This window comes from Myotis yumanensis, unplaced genomic scaffold (genome assembly GCF_028538775.1).
Source record: "Myotis yumanensis isolate MYYU_CA2020_CCGP unplaced genomic scaffold, mMyoYum1.0.hap1 SCAF_3, whole genome shotgun sequence".
In the NCBI taxonomy this organism is placed as follows: domain Eukaryota; kingdom Metazoa; phylum Chordata; class Mammalia; order Chiroptera; family Vespertilionidae; genus Myotis; species Myotis yumanensis.
In genome coordinates this window covers 109,040,162-109,055,963 of record NW_027223754.1, presented here as the reverse complement: position 1 = coordinate 109,055,963, position 15,802 = coordinate 109,040,162, and the positions used below count along the sequence as shown (strand labels likewise).

Below are 15,802 nucleotides of genomic sequence, written 5' to 3'. Positions count from 1 at the left end.
TCACTCACTTATATAATAAAATATCATCAGAGAGATGCAAATTAAAACAACAATGAGGTATCACCTCACACCAGTCAGAATGGCTACCATCAACAACTCAACAAATGACAAGTGCTGGCAAGGATTGTGGAGAAAAGGGAATCCTAGTACACTGCTGGTGGGAATGCAGACTGGTGCAGCCATTATGGAAAATAGTATGGAGTTTCCTCAAATAATTAAATATGGAACTGCCATTTGACCCAGTGATCCCGCTTCTAGGAATATATCCTAAGAACCTAAAACATCAATCAGAAAGAATGTATGCACCTCTATGTTCATAGCAGCATAATTTACAATAGCTAAGATTTGGAAACAGCCCAAGTGCCCATTGGTAGACAAGTGGATAAAAAAGCCATGGTACATTTATACCATGGGATACTATGCAGCATTAAAAAAGAAGAATCTCTTACCCTTTGAGATAGCATGGAGGGACCTGTAGAGTATCATGCTAAATGCAATAAGTTCGTCACTTGATCTCACTCATATGAGGATTCTACTTAACAAAATAAATTTATGAATGGAGTGGATCCAGAGACAGGGAAGCATGGAACAGAGTATGGAATCTTGGCGGGAAGGGGGAGGGGTGGGTGGGTGGGAGGTAATCAATCAAAGACCTGGTATGCATATTTGCATAACCCATGAACACAGACAATAGGGTGGTAAAGGCCTGGGGCGGGGCAGTGGCAGGCTAGTGGGGTCAATGGGGGAGAAGGGAGACATATGTAATATTTTCAATAATAAAAATTTTAAAAAAGAAAATATTTATCCCTGGCTGGGTAGCTCTGTTGGTTAGAGCTTAGGCCCCATACATCAAGGGTGCAGGTTCAATCCCCAGTCAGGGCACAGACAAGAGCAACCAATGAATGCATACATAAGTGGAACAATAAGTAGATGTCTGTGTGTCTCTCTCTTCTCCCTGCCCTCCCTTTCTCCCTCTGTCCCTTCCCTCTATCTCTAAAAAAAATCAATAAAAATATTTTTTAATGAAAATATTTATAACAAAATGTTTATCCTTTCACTTATTTATCAGATCTTTTTGAGAAGTTACTCAGTTTAAGGTCCTAGAGCAGCGGTTCTCAACCTGTGGGTCGCGACCCCTTTGGCGGTCGAACGACCCTTTCAAGGGGTCGCCTAAGACCATCGTGCATATCAGGTATTTACATTACGATTCATAACAGTAGCAACATTACAGTTATGAAGTAGCAACAAAAACAATTTTATGGTTGGGTCACAACATGAGGAACTATATTTAAAGGGCCAGAAGGTTGAGAACCACTGTCCTAGAGAATGGTGACCAGAACAAAGCCACTGCCTCATGGGGCTTGAAATCTAAAAGTTGATATAGATATTAAACAAAATCACAACTACTTAGTAACAAATTCTGATGAATGCTATGAAGGGAAATTTACAATGTAACGAGAGAAGATAAAACACAGGGATCTGTTTTAGTCTCAGGGATCAGAAAGGCTTTGTGAGACAACATCAAGACAAGCCTTTGAGGAAGAATGGGCATTACACAGACGGGGGCCAGTGTAGAAAGTCTGGGAAAAGGCAGTAAAGCTGAATAGGACAGAGCACCAACTGCAGGAAAAGTGATGTGACCGGAGGCTGCAGGGTGGACCCTGCCTGCCCAGCCAAGAACTCATCCCAAGTACAGTGGGAAGGGTTTCCAGAAGGGAAATGACAAAATCTTTTCCATTTCAGGATGATCACTTGGAGGGCTCTGTGCAGGGAACAGATGGGGACAAGGGTGGGAGGAACAGTCAGGAGACACTGCCATCTGGATGAGTGAAGGTGGAGGCGTGGTGGTGGGACAAAGGGAGGTGGACAGGTGCCAGACACACTCTGGAAGCGCACTGACTGGGTCTGGTGGTAACTTAGATAATGAAATATACATATGCATATTTTGTAACAGAAGAATTGGGATCATATTGTATATATTGTTTTGTGATAAACTCTTTTCCACCTGTCACCATTGGTACATTCCTCCCCACTTTAACTTCCTTTCATTAGAAAAAATTTTGGCCTCTTTTACACCAAAATGTGGTCATACCTGGGCTAACAGAATTATAGGCAATTTTTATTTTCTTTTTATACTTTTCTATATTTTCCAAATTTACACAATAACACATATTACTTTAATAATTAGGGAGAAGGGGGGTAGGGGAGTATGGTACAAAGGTATGACTTGTTTGTGTTTTGTCAAAGTAATTTTAAATCCTACTTTTAAAGGTATACAGTTTATCTTTCGGCAGGGCCAAATTTAAGTTGCAAGTCAAAAAATAGGAGGGGAGGAGAGGCAAGGAACTGCTACACCCAAAATCTATTGTAATAAAATTTCCTGTGACATTACTGACATTCCTAAGCTAAAGTGTTTCTTTTTTCCTTCTCTTATTAATATTCAGGGTAGCAATGGGTGTTCAGTAACACTGAAAAGTCATTCCTGTCCAAGAGGAACGACTTTATCTTTTTCATTAGCAAAATGCTTATATTACAGTGAAATAATCCTGAGGCAGGATCTTGTCATTGAAATAAAGGAAGAGTGGCTCAATGTTAGCCTTTCTCACAGCATCTCTAGAGTGTTCCTGATAGTGCACACTGTTAGAGCTAAACGAAGTAAATGATGCAAAATCATGTTTCTGTCCATGCCAGCATCTGACGAGTGAGCTGAGGATTCTTCGAGGGTCGGTCCATGGGCCCATCTTTGCAAAGCTCTCTCTTCACCTCTGACAGAGCACATCTCAGAGGCACTTGCCCCCACCCCCAACCCCAGGACTTTACACACAGGAGAATGGGCAGGGGGCCCCTTTGGAGTTAAAAATAAATGACTGTGTGGAAGGAGCAGCTCATATGCAGCTGGAAGAATCAAGAAGACCCTGTGGTAACAAGAATTTGAGTTGAACCACAACAGATGCCCAAATCCAGACACAGGAAGGTGGGAAGCAACATAACCAGCCAAAAAAAAATGTCAAAAGTACTTCACAAGAAGCCTTTGGGAGTGCCTGGGAGCAAGCCAGGCCATAGGGCACAGGGGAAAAGTGAGAGGGCTCCCTAGGAAGGACCAGCCTGGTGGGCTGCAGGGGGCCAGAGCTAGACAGAAAGAAGTCCCAGAGAATAACCACCAGGGGATGGGACACACATCAGCAAACAAAGCACTGACAATGGCCGCAGAAGTCCACAGTGAGGAGATAAGCAGCATGCATGGGCCACATTAAGGGAGCACTGCTGTCCTTCCTGCCACATGCGTGAAACAAGCACATGTAACCAGCACTTGCTGGGGACACGGGTCAGTAACAATGGGGGCAGGGCAGAGCTCCAGCTACCTGTGTGATCCCCGAAACCAAGCCATAGTTGCCTCTGAAATGCTGAGAGGACCACTGGAGTCCATGTCAAACCACTGCTGTATGGTTTCAGTGAGGCTAGTGCTCAGAACCACAACAGCACTTGGCCCGAGGGCTGTTCAAACACCATGCATGAGGTGGGGGATCTGAGGGCTCAGAAGACCTCACCCCTCTGCAGGTCTCCTTTATTTGGAAAAAAGTTGAGGAATAACATATGACTAGAGGCCCGATGCACGACATTTGTGCACTGGGGGTGGGGGTAGGGGGGTCCCTGAGCCCGGCCTGTGCCCTCTTGCAGTCCAGGACCCCTCAGGGGAACAGGCTTAAGTCAGCAGTCGGACATCCCCCGAGGGGTCCTTAGCGCTGCCTCGGAGGTGGGAGAGGCTCCCGCCACCGTTGCTGCACTTGCCAGCCGTGAGTCCGGCTTCTGGCTGAGTGGTGCTCTCCCTGAAAGTGCACTGACCACCAGGGAGCAGCTCCTGCATTGAACATCTGCCCGCTGGTGGTCAGTGCACATCATAGCGATTGGTTGTTCTGCCGTTAGGTCGATTTACATATTAGAGTTTTATTATATAGGATAATTGAGAAGCTTGACTTTCTGCACCTTTTAGGTTGAGAATGCAAAGAATTCACCCCCTTTTCCTACTAACCAGGTCACCCTAACTTAACTCGGTGCTATGACCATTGTTCTCAGGAAACCTGCCTTTGAATGCACATCCTGACCATTGACTTTTTCCTTCTGCTGCATTTGTTGTAATAAATTGGTTTGTTTGTTTACATTTCTTCCTAACCTCACTCCATTAGAGATTTAAATCACTTAAACACATACAATATTACATCAGAATTAGGAAAATTAGACTAACACAGAAATTCTAGACCAGAGAAATGTAGCGTGTCAGGCCAGGGCCCTAAAGAGTCTGCAAAACTGCCAGATGTAGCACTCCTCATGCAGATCACTGAGGGAAGCTCAGGGAGGTCAGGATGTAGGTTGTCCACAGAGAAAAAGCACATAGCAACTGCTCAAAGCATTTCCTAGTGCATCCGACTGAAGGAAATCTCTCACCTGTCTTCCTTCTGGGGACACACGTGGTAAATTGCTTTGTTATTCTAAGGGTCTGAGAGCCACCGAATTAGCTCCTGGCTCTCCTAAGCCCCACCTTCACTGCACACACTGTAGTCTGAGTGCAGTGAGCACCCTCACACCTGTTAGCCCTCAACCATGCACTGAGAACACAAGTCACATGCTTCTGAGAAGCAGGAATGTTACATATTTTAACATCACTGCAAAATCAAACAAGTGATTTTAAAACTTTGTCAGGAAGAAAAAGAGGGAAAACCTGGTAATTTGAACATTTGAGACCATAAGGATGAACAGAAAAAGTGAAACTAAATGCTTTAAAAAGTCAAAGCTGACCTGGTGAGGTAGCTCAGTGGGCTGGAGCATCACCCTGATGCACCAAGATTTCGGGTTTGATCCACAGTCAGGGCACATACAAGAAGAAACCAATGAATCTATATATATAAAAGCCTAAGTGACTTATGACCGAACGACCAGAACAACCGGTCGATCAGTCACTATGACATGCACTGACCACCAGAGGGCAGATGCTCAATGCAGGAGCTGCCCCCTGGTGGTCAGTGCGCTCCCACAGCCAACCTCCCATGGCCCCTAATCCCCCCTCACCAGCCAGCCAACCTCCTGGTGCCCCTCCCCCCCCGGCTGACTAAATTCCCATGGCCTCTCCCCACCCCCGTTGGCCAACCTCCCACAGCCCCTTGCCCTGGCCGGCCGACCCCCCAAGATGGCCCCAATCAGGGGGCTGGCCAGCCAACCTCCCACGGTCCCTCCCCCCGGCCAGCTGGCCCCCCAACCGGCCAGCCTACCTCCCACAGTCCCCCCCATGGGCCCCGATTGGGGTGCCAGCCAGCCAACCTCCTGGGGCCCCTCCCCCTGGCTGGCTGGCCCCCCCGATAGGCCTCGATTGCCAGCCAGGCCAAGGGACCCCCACCCATGCACGAATTTATGCACCGGGCTTCTAGGACATAAATAAAGTGGAACAACAAATATATGTTTCCCTCTCTCCCTTCCTCTCTCTAAAATCAATAAAAGATAAAAATCCTATATAATAAAAGGCTAATATGCAAATAGACCGAACAGCGGAACAACCGAACTAAATAACCTGTCACTATGACGTGCACTGAACACCAGGGGGCGTGTGCGGAATGAACATGTCAGGCATTAGCCTCAGCAGGATGGTGGAGCAGTTGAGAGGGGGCGCCAGACCAAGGTGGGGCGCCAGTCGCTGTCATCAGGGCGAGCCTCTGGTGGTCACTGAAAATTCTTTGCTCCTGCACACCGCAGTCCTGCCCAGTGCTCACACCCGCTGCCGGCCCCGGCCCCACTCACACCCACTGCTGGCGCCGGCTCCAATCGCTTCACGCCGTCAGCGGGTGCAAGTGGGGTCGGCACCGTCAGCGCATGGGAGCAACGGCAGCAGTGGCAGGAACGGGGCTGCTGGCAGACAGGGGACCAGGAGCTGTGGCAGGAGTGGCTGGGCAGGGGCATGGAGGATGGGCCAGGACCTGCCCCTGTGCCTACCGCAGCCTCACAGCCCACAGTTCCTTTCAAGGTGCACGAATTTGTGCACTGGGTCCCTAGTAAATAAAATAAAAAGTAAAAGCTAAATAGAAGTTATTATTTATTCCAGTAATTAAAGTGTCCAATGATACTCTAACCAAAATACTTATCTTTCCACTTCCTTACATCTATATTTAAATAACAGCTCCTTCCTTAAGGATTAGTCTATTGGCCTTGTTTTTTTCCCCACAAAAATTTTCATGTCTTTAGTAATTTATGTGCAAAACGTTTATGACCATTGTATCATTTGACATCTACATTATGTCATTACATAGAAAATACTTATAAAGTCCTTTACTTTTCCAGAAATTACTATTTTAAAATATACCCATACCTGCTAGTTACATAGGTGTAATTTGCTGGGTAAAGAAGTCCCTGAGCTATATGCTTAGGAATCATGTATTTTTCTTACATAATTTTCATTGTAAAGATTTAAAAAAAAATACTCATCTATAAACACTCAAATATATTCAATAAGTCTTAGTCCAAATAAAATGGAAAAGTGTGTTTGTATGTATGCATGTGCAACAGACAGAATACAGCATATGAAAGTGTGCATCACCACTAAACACCTATAACGAGGAAAACACAGAGTCCATCTATAATAATAAAAGCAAGCAGAGTGGCGCAGCGGAAGCGTGCTGGGCCCATTATAATAATAAAAGCATAATATGCTAATTAGACAGGATGTCCTTCCAGACGACCTTCCGGACGAAGCTGGGGCTGTGAGGGAAACCCAGGTCCCAGGTGCCTGCCAGCGGCTGGAGGGAAGCCCGTATCCCAGGTGCCATAGGGAAGCAGGTGTGGGCAGCCAGGGGAAGGCCTACTCTTGCACAAATTTCGTGCATCGGGCCTCTAGTTGCTATATAAGGTTTAAAATATTACTTAGACTCAAACTACAAGAGAGCAAAACCACCTCAATTAAAAGGCACTACAATGGAAGACAAAGGGGAAAAGCTCCAATAATAGGAATTCCCTGTACCTATTATATTGGAATTGGAACAATCTGCTTTATTCAAGATACTAGTATATACTGCTTTAGAGGTGCTGCTGATCTTTTCCTCTCACATTATCTGGGTTCACAGAGTGAGTGACTTTCTGACTAGAATTCTCTGAAAGCAAATGCAACCTCTATTGAATCAAAAGAGTCTGAGTTGGAGGATAACTGTGAAGGCACAGCTATTTTAAGTTTTATAAAGTAACACTATACACCCAACTGACTGAATTATTTCAAGAGTATTAAAATATGGTAAACGGAGTCTTTTCTACTATCAATTAACATAAATTAAATGATTATGGGAACTTTACTGGTGTCGTGATCCTCAATTTAACTGTATTTGTATTTCACTGTATTGGAAACAACACCAGCTTTATTTCTTGCACTGTAATCATCACTACTGGATTTTACCACAATGAGATCCCACCTGTATTTTTGATTATTTGTTTGAGTTGTTTCTTTTTGTCAGAGCTGAAACACAATTGCAAAGAATACCCAGCTCTGAGTACCTCTTTTGTTAGCAAGTGATTTGCAGGAGAAGAGTTTTAGCTTTACTGTTGTGTTGCAAGTCTCAGCAATGTCAGTCCAGCAGGGGCAGTACCTGACAGCATATCTAACTTCATATATTCAGAATGAGAAAGGTCATGCCTTTGCTGTCAGCTTCCACTGCTGGAATACTCCACACTACATCATTCATGACCCTGGGCTTCATAAAAGCAACTCACAACGTAACAATGCTCTCTATACACAAGTTAGTCGCAGTATATCCCAAAGTGTCAAGGAAGGCCCTACAAAATACGTGGTTCATTTCATGAACATAACATCAGAAAAATGTAAATTCTCTAGGTAAGTTCTATAGTGATAAACTGCAACAGGAGGGTTGAGATTACTTTGGGACATAACAGAGGGGAGTTAGCCTTTTCCTGTGACTGTGATACCAGGAGTGCATACTCAGAATATTTCTAAGAAACCAAAAGTGCTGAAGCCATCCTGATGTGCTTAGACCATGAAATCATAACTTTCCAAGGCAGCAAAAATACCTAAGTTATTTCCAAATTCATGCAACTGTGACTTTTCAGATGATGAAGCACAGTAATCCCTCCTTTGGAAAACTGCTGTTTGAAACTGCTGTTTGAACTACTCTGTTATTCTTAGACAGTCTCTTATTCTGTAGGTCAACTCTGTTATTTTTAGACTACAAAATAACTTTGTTTTTTTGTTTGAATAGAAAAGATAAACTTAACTGTCTGACCTTGCAAGCTAGCCATCTAAGGGGGCTGATACACTGATACTGATATTAATTCACATATTTGCCAAGTGTTTGTTCATCCAAGGTTACAGGTGTCTGTATAGATATGATATGGTACTCAAAGTTACAAGTTATCTGTATAGATATGACAGGTGTTTGATTAGATACAATATATACTCAAGATTACAAGCTGTCTTACACAAAGAACTAGAAGGATATAAAAAGGAAATACTCCCTCCTGTGTTTGTTCAGAATTTGACAGAGGTAATCTGCTCTGAACCTGCACACAATAAAGATGACTCCTAACTAATTGGCTCATTAGGTGTCTTGTCCAGCTCACTGATTTGTGATACAACGACGACAGATGGTAATTAAGGACTTGCTTTTAGTAGTCATTTTATAAAGGAACTACATTTTTACTAGTTATATTTTACTAATTACATTTTTACCTTGGCTCAACACTGGTTTCATTTTATTTGTATATGTGTTTTATTTTTATTTTTTCAATTACAGCTTGCTTTCAATATTATTTTCAATATTGTATTAGTTTCAGTTGCACAGTATAATGGTTAGACAATCATATACTTTAGAAAGTGTCCATCCCTCCCGCACAACATTTCTAGTACCAACCTAGCACCTATTCCCTATGCTATACTTTACATCCCTGTGACTACTTTGTAATCACCAATAAAAATATGGAACACTTCTGCCCGCTGGCATGGCTCAGTGGTTAAGCATTGACCTGTGAACCAGGTCTCTGTTCAATTCCTGGCCAGGGCACATGCCCAAGTTGCAGGCTCTATCCCCAGTAGGGGGCATGCAGGAGGCAGCCAATGATTCTCTCTCACTGAGGAGGAAACTGGTCTTGAAAGGCATGTCAGGCCATGGAAACTGTGAACAATGCACTGCCCTGGGGGAGAGGGGGAAGGTCATTATCGCTGGCCTCAGGACAGATCATCAGATATGGCCTGGGGACCCCCAACACCTGGGGGCCTTCCTGTAAGCTCACGAAAGGGGGCGGAACCATATCTGCAAGACAAAGACCCCAGAAGGTTATAAAAAGTGAAGCCCTCTGCGTGTTTCTTCACTCTGATTTGGAAATTATTCCCGGAATCCACTAGTGTTAATAAATGGAGTCCCTCCCTTTCTCTAGGAAGCGTGCTTGGTATTTCTTTGGTCTTCTGTAACATCATCATTGATGTTTCTTATCTCTCTCCCTTTCCCTTCCTCTCTAAAAATCAATAAAAATATATTTAAAAGAAAAAGAAAAAAATGGAATTTTTTTCATGAATTTGCATGTCATCCTTGTGCAGGGGTCATGCTAATCTTCTCTATTTCATTCTAATTTTAGTATACGTGCTGCTGAAGTGATCACTGGTTCCATTTTATATGGCCCTGCCCCTCAACCTGGGTTTTATTTAGCTTTGTGAAATGCTAACAGTATCATAAAGGTATAGCTATAAATTGTGTATTTATGCATGATCAGTACCACCTCCACTAATGTGTTTCTTATTCTTAAGCAACTGAGAAATCAGCCTGTGTTGCCACCATTTCAAAGATTTCTCTAGTCTTTCTCTTAATATGCGAAGTTAGATGTAATATAGTTGCATCTCCTATAATGGCATATCAACTGTTTTTTAAATAGCAGAAAACAGTCAAGGATTGCCAATTTGTGTTAATCAAGCTTCCCCTTTTGCACAAACCAAAAACAAGATAAGGGAAACCATTCTCCTCTTCCCTATGAAAGTTCAGAATAAGCCCAACTAAACCCCACAGAAAGAGCTCCATGTGAGAGCCCTTCTCAAGGACAAAACAGGACATACACGTGGCCCAATTCAGAAACTTCTGGATCTTGCCTGAATAGGAAAAGCAGCTAAAAAGACCCTTTTCGGGGGGAGGGGGGGGGGGTGCGGGGGGAGAAGACCTTTTTGGAGAGAAAGGGTCTAATTTGGATAACTTGGAAACCCTTCTCTGAATAGTGAACCACTCAAAGCACCTTTATGAGGAACCCTTACTGTGATGGCCACGCAGCCCCTGGGATCTCACCCACCTGGTCACAGCCAGCGTTCACCAGCTCCTGCAGCATCTGTCGGTTCACTTCTGCAGAGACCGGGGGACCTGATTCATTGGCGAAAGGCAACAAGGAGTATCGGATCTCCCTCAGGGCTTTCTGGTACGGGCCAAACTTTGGGGCAGTTCTTGGCTGCTGCTGACGGGCAATATCCTTGCCCCCCAGGACGTTGGTGTCCAGGGAAGTGTCGCTTGGTCCCACAGGTGGCCCGTGAGTGGAAGACTTCGAGGGCTGCTTCAACCCCTCACGAATCTCCTGCAGTCGTTGCCGACTGTTTCCAGAGTAAGTCGTGGCAGGAAAAGTCTTTGGCCTCATTTTAAGTCCAGTTTCTTCTTACCATAAGTACAATCTTCTTAAAGGGTTTTATTTTTAAAAACTGAACAGTATCAGTTAGTTGTAAACATAGTTTCAAAACAATTTCCTTTAAAACATTTTCTTTCCTTCAATTTTTGTAGTTCCTATAGAGAACCAAAAGTTTCCAGAGCTTTCAATTTGAAGATCATCACTATCTGAAAGAGATGGGAAGACAATGTTCATTTGTGGTTTTCACATAACACTTTTCAGAAATGGACAATCATCTTGAAAATATTCCACTTGGAAAGATCAAGAAAGAAACCATTGACATAGGAATTTTAGGGGAATATAGGCAGGCTTAGGGAATTTTTAGAACTGGGGTCCATGGAGAAAGCACAGGGCTACAGACTGGAAGAAGGTACATTTCCATAACACAAGGAAGCCAGGTGCAGTTATATTTCCGTAAGACAAGGAAGCAGTAACAGGTACATCTCCATAACACAAGGGAGAGGCAACAGCTATATCTACATAAGATGGGAGTAGCCAAGAGGTCTATATTTACAAAATAAAAAAGGAGGAAGAAAGTCCAGAAGGAATGAGAGGACAATAGTAACCAATTCAAAAGGGAATATTGACCAATCAGAGGTGATATCAGGACACAGGAACTGCAGCCTTTATAAACCATGGAAACAAAAGTCTGTGGGATTCTTTCCCCCTCCCCACGTGGGAGTATGTGCTGTGAGAATCTTTCCCTTTCCCCACGTGGGAGTCTGTTTGTTCTTTAATAAATTTCCACCTTTGCTATACCACCTTCTGTCCGTGGATTCATTCTTCGACTGCGGCGAACAAAGAATCCAGGTTCCAGTCCAAAAATTCTCTATCACCATCACCTCTCAGAAATTACAAAGCTGTCTGACTCCAGTTAGAGCATGTGATATCCAGGGCTGTCCCAAGATGTTTCCTGGACTATGTAATCTACAATAAAGCCAATCTCCACAAATTGATACTAATAAATATTCAACTCAAGGCAAGAATACTTCATTGTTATATATTTCATTTCTAAATCCACAGCTTGAGTATCTGGGTAAAACTTTCTTACACAGGTCTTGAATTTTGTTATGCCCAGATTTCAAGATCCCCAAAAGACCACCAGGGAGCCAGCCGAGTCCGATGCAAAAGCAACGAGTCTTTATTCGAGCTAGCTTGGCTCCCCGACCACACTCACCGACGCAGCAGCAAGCGGCAGAGAGAGAGAACTCTGTGTGGAGAGAGGTTTTATAGGGGGGTTGGAGTAAGGGGAGGAAAAAGGACTGTGGGCCCTGCCGATTGGCCAGGCGCAAGTCGGTGTCTCGTTACACAGGATGTGGCCTATGGCGCACACTTCCCTTGATTGTCATTGGTGAAAGAAGTCCTGGGTGTGGCTAGCAGAGGCTTGGGCTTCCGGGAAGAAGCCTTGCTGAACACATGGCTGCCCAAAAATGGAGGATCCAGGGTAAGATGGAGGGCGTAGCCCTTACCCTGGGGCAAGATGGAGGGCGTAGCCCTCGCCATTTCATTCCTCCCTTTGTCTTGGAACTTCCGGCTCAATCATGAGGCGGACTAGTCAAGGGCCGGAAGTCCACAGCATTAGGAGGATTACAAGGGGTCCGGCGAGGTCCGCTGTCTTCTTGAGGGTGATCTGCAGCGGGTGTGTCTGGTTAGAGGTCATCTTCCACTCAGGCTCCCTGCTGTCCTGGGCACAGAAGGAGCTGGGCTTGTGACCTGGCAGAGACAAACTATAACAAATGGTCCGGTGGAAGGGAAAGAAACCATTTTAGCTTTAACAACTTCTATTGAAATAGGATTTTTCTTCTTAAAATTCCTCTATAGCTATTAAAAAGTCAAATCAGTACTAATTTATCTACTGTGTTCAATTTGGCCTGATGTTTGCATAAACACAACAAGAATGGTAACTGACTACCTTGGCTGGAATTTCATGATTGAATTTTAATGTGCCCCGTAGGGCCAGGAAGCCAAGCCATCCAGCTGCCATCAGGCCTCCCTGCAGTATCTGCTGAGTTAGGTGAATCCCTCACCTGTAGCAACTCCACCTGAGCCCACGGTCTAGGCTTTAAGGCCCATCTCAGTAGCCCTCCTACTCGTTGCGGCCCAGAGTGAGTGGGGGTTCCACAGGGATGCAGAGGCATCCTTATTGCTCCCCTTCTACTCTGACCAACCGCCAGTGATGGTAGGGCATGGGCCTGACGCTCCAGCACCAGCCATCTTCAGGGCTTCCAAGCAGGATACCAGGCTTTCTTCGTGGCATTCTTACTGGCTTTAAGTCTTTAGAGCTCAGACAGGGCTCTTTAAAACATGATACTCCAGTCAAAGTTTTAAACCACTATTAGGAACCAGTCTTATTGAATCTATGCAAAGAAATGTATTGCCATGACTTATTTAGCATTGCCAAATTTCAGAGGAATTACATAAGGAGAAAAACATACTGATCTGCTCTAAGATTTTCTGATTTTCCTTGCCAATCCCTTTTCATGGATTCTTCAGAGTTATAACAAAACAGTAACTGTTGACATTAAACCTTCTTTCTATGCATAACCATGTCTCAGACCTTCTATTCCAAACAGGCCTTTCCCAGCTTTCTACAGTTGAGGTTTGTACTACCCCTGACATGGGCATGGTCACGCAGGCCTGCAAGACAGTATACAGGCTGCCAACCTTCAACTGTCTTTCAACAGAGACTAAAACCTGATGGGCACTCTTTCCTGCCCAGTTGTGCCCCTGCCCTCTTGGCAGCTAGACACCCTTTACTTTTGGGGTTCACGCCACATAGTTCCCTTCCAGGATAGCCAACATACATTCAAACCTGCAAGAGAATCAAAGGTCAATATAACATATTCTGTTACTAAACATGAGATATGGTAGGGCTATACAAACATTTTAGGGAGGTGACTAAAGTCTACTCTTGACCTTCCTATATAAGGCAAAATTGTCCTTGTCTCTTTGGAGCTATGTCCATGAAGATGTATACAGTTTTCTGCAGGTCACTGTCAGGGCTGTGCACTGTGGCCAGTTCTTCTTTCTAGCGGCAAACACAGTCTGTCCAATTTCCTTAAAATGTATTCTGGCATGGGAGAAAGTTGTTTTGCTACACACAGGTAGCTCAACCCCTATGCAACTGGGCTTGGATCTCTGCCCAGCAAACTGCAGTCTACAAGCTCAACATTCAGCCTCCGGTTCTCCTAACCCAACGAGGTTTCAGCCAGTCTCTGAGTCAGACTCCTCCTCTCTTGGAGAACTTCAAAGTCCCGATGGCTTCCATGTCCAGGGAGAGTGTCCCTTTGTTAACCCTGCCCATCAGCACAGTGCTCCGCTCTCCTGCCTTTCCACCAGTTCCCTTTGTGGCAGAGCAGCAACCAGGCCTCCTCCAAGGGAGCGCACCGGAAGGGGACATCAGCCCCCCTTGCGAGCCAGTTGCTTCGCCTAGGGTCTCCCGGGGGCCCAGCCAGAGCGTCCCCCAGCAAATCCCAGAAGCTGCTGCCCTCTCGCAGTGGCATGGACTCAAGCAGGTGGTTCAGGAGCTGGGCGGTGTTGTGACTTCAGCTTTGTTCCTCCTCCACTTTTCTAGCGGTCTGCAGCTGGTAACATAACTGCTAACACCCCCGCCCCCCTTGTCTCAGCCCAGGCCGGTTGCTTGTCTCCCTTTAAGCAATGGGAGTTTCAAAGAAAACTACAGACTGCTCCCATAGAGTCCTCCCCCCCGGAGGCTGGGGTCCGACCTGTGGGGAAATATGACTCCTAGTCAGCCTGGAAAGACAACGGATGCATAGGGAGGTCTCCTGCAGACAGAAAGCCTGGAGATCACCCGAAATCCAGCTATAGACACTCTCAGAATCAGGAGGAGGGAGGAAGGGAAAGACCAGGCCACATCCTCCATGAGGATTCCAACAAACAATTGAAAACAGCAAGTCAAACAAAACACAGTCACAGGCAGGGTTAGGAATGATAGGGGGTGGCCTGCCAAACATGATTTCATAGGGAGTAAAGCCCAGGGTGTAAGGGGAGTTCCTTACCCGGTAAAGGGCATACGGTGGGAGAGCCACCCAGTCCCCGCCAGTCTCCATGGTTAATTTGGTAAGGGTCTCCTTTAGAGTTCTGTTCATCCTTTCTACCTGCCCTGAACTCTGGGGCCTATAAGAATTTCCAATTTGCCCCAATAGCCCTGGCTACTACCTGCGTTACCTGTGAAATAAAGGCTGGTCCGTTGTCGGATCCTATCATAGCAGGAAAACCATACCTGGGTAAGATGTCTTCCAGTAGCTTACCACGAAATGAAAATTTTGGTTAATACCTTTTGAATAATTACCTATTTCAAGTTAGCCAAATTTAATTAATTTGAGAACTTGACAACTATTTTACTGTCAAATTTAACACTCTAACAATAATTTTAATTTACATCCTTGTGAAGGCTCTGAGCATTCCTGTTGTTAGGCTAGATTTAGACATAGGATCTGTTAGCCAAACCTCCATTTATCTGGATTCTGATTTCAGCGGGACCAAATCTCTTTCTGTTATTTGGTTCCTGATCTGGGCTGGGCATGGGAAGCAAGAAGCAGCCACGGGGACAGGAGACTTTCCTCAGAAGGGGCGAGTGTTCAAGCCCCTGCACAATGGGGGGGGGGGGTGAGGATCTGTGCCCCACCTCTGTTGAACCCCAAGTTCTCTCCCACTGGCCCCCCGACTGTACCTGTCTTAGGTCGCCCCTCCCTGAGGGGTCTTACCCGTCATTGACTACCAGCCATCCTCTGGGCCAAGTAGGGTGATGTGAGGTTCAGTTCTGTCTCCTTGTTAACCTATGTCCCTCTGGCCTCCATGCCCAGCAACTGCCTTTGGATCCCCTCACCTGCTGGAGGGGCCCCGGCATTGATCATGGGAAACCCAGGTTTCTTCTCCAGCTTACGCCATTGGGCAAGAGACAGATCCATGGTACCAGCTTTTCATGATCTCAGCTTGAACGGAGAGCTCAGATGACAGCTGTAGACAATTGGAATCCTCTTGGCAAAAAAAGGTCAAGAGAGGTCAATACAGAATGCTTAAGTGCCTTCCCAGGGGGCCTTCCACACAGTGGAAGGGAATAAATCCTTTCATGTTTTATCTGAAATAATTGTTATCATATTAC

At 45.2% G+C, this 15,802-nt stretch overlaps 1 protein-coding gene and 1 non-coding gene across 4 annotated transcripts in view; both read right to left on the bottom strand.

Annotated features, from left to right (window-relative positions):
- Positions 1 to 15,802, bottom strand: part of LATS2 (large tumor suppressor kinase 2) — a 118,542-nt gene that overhangs the window by 80,045 nt on the left and 22,695 nt on the right. Inside the window, exons 1-2 of one of the 3 annotated variants that reach the window (XM_070409312.1) lie at positions 12,147 to 12,438; positions 10,315 to 10,844 (exon numbers count right to left, since the gene is read on the bottom strand). In XM_070409312.1, the coding sequence (XP_070265413.1) occupies positions 10,315 to 10,650 (336 nt within the window). In that variant the 5' untranslated portion in view covers positions 10,651 to 10,844; positions 12,147 to 12,438. Of the gene's footprint in view, positions 1 to 10,314; positions 10,845 to 12,146; positions 12,439 to 15,802 lie in introns of those variants that run through there. The other 2 variants (XM_070409310.1, XM_070409313.1) reach the window with 2 other exon arrangements.
- LOC139007767 (U6 spliceosomal RNA) lies at positions 9,533 to 9,639 on the bottom strand. Its single transcript, XR_011470930.1, has one exon. It is a non-coding gene; the product is annotated as a U6 spliceosomal RNA (small nuclear RNA).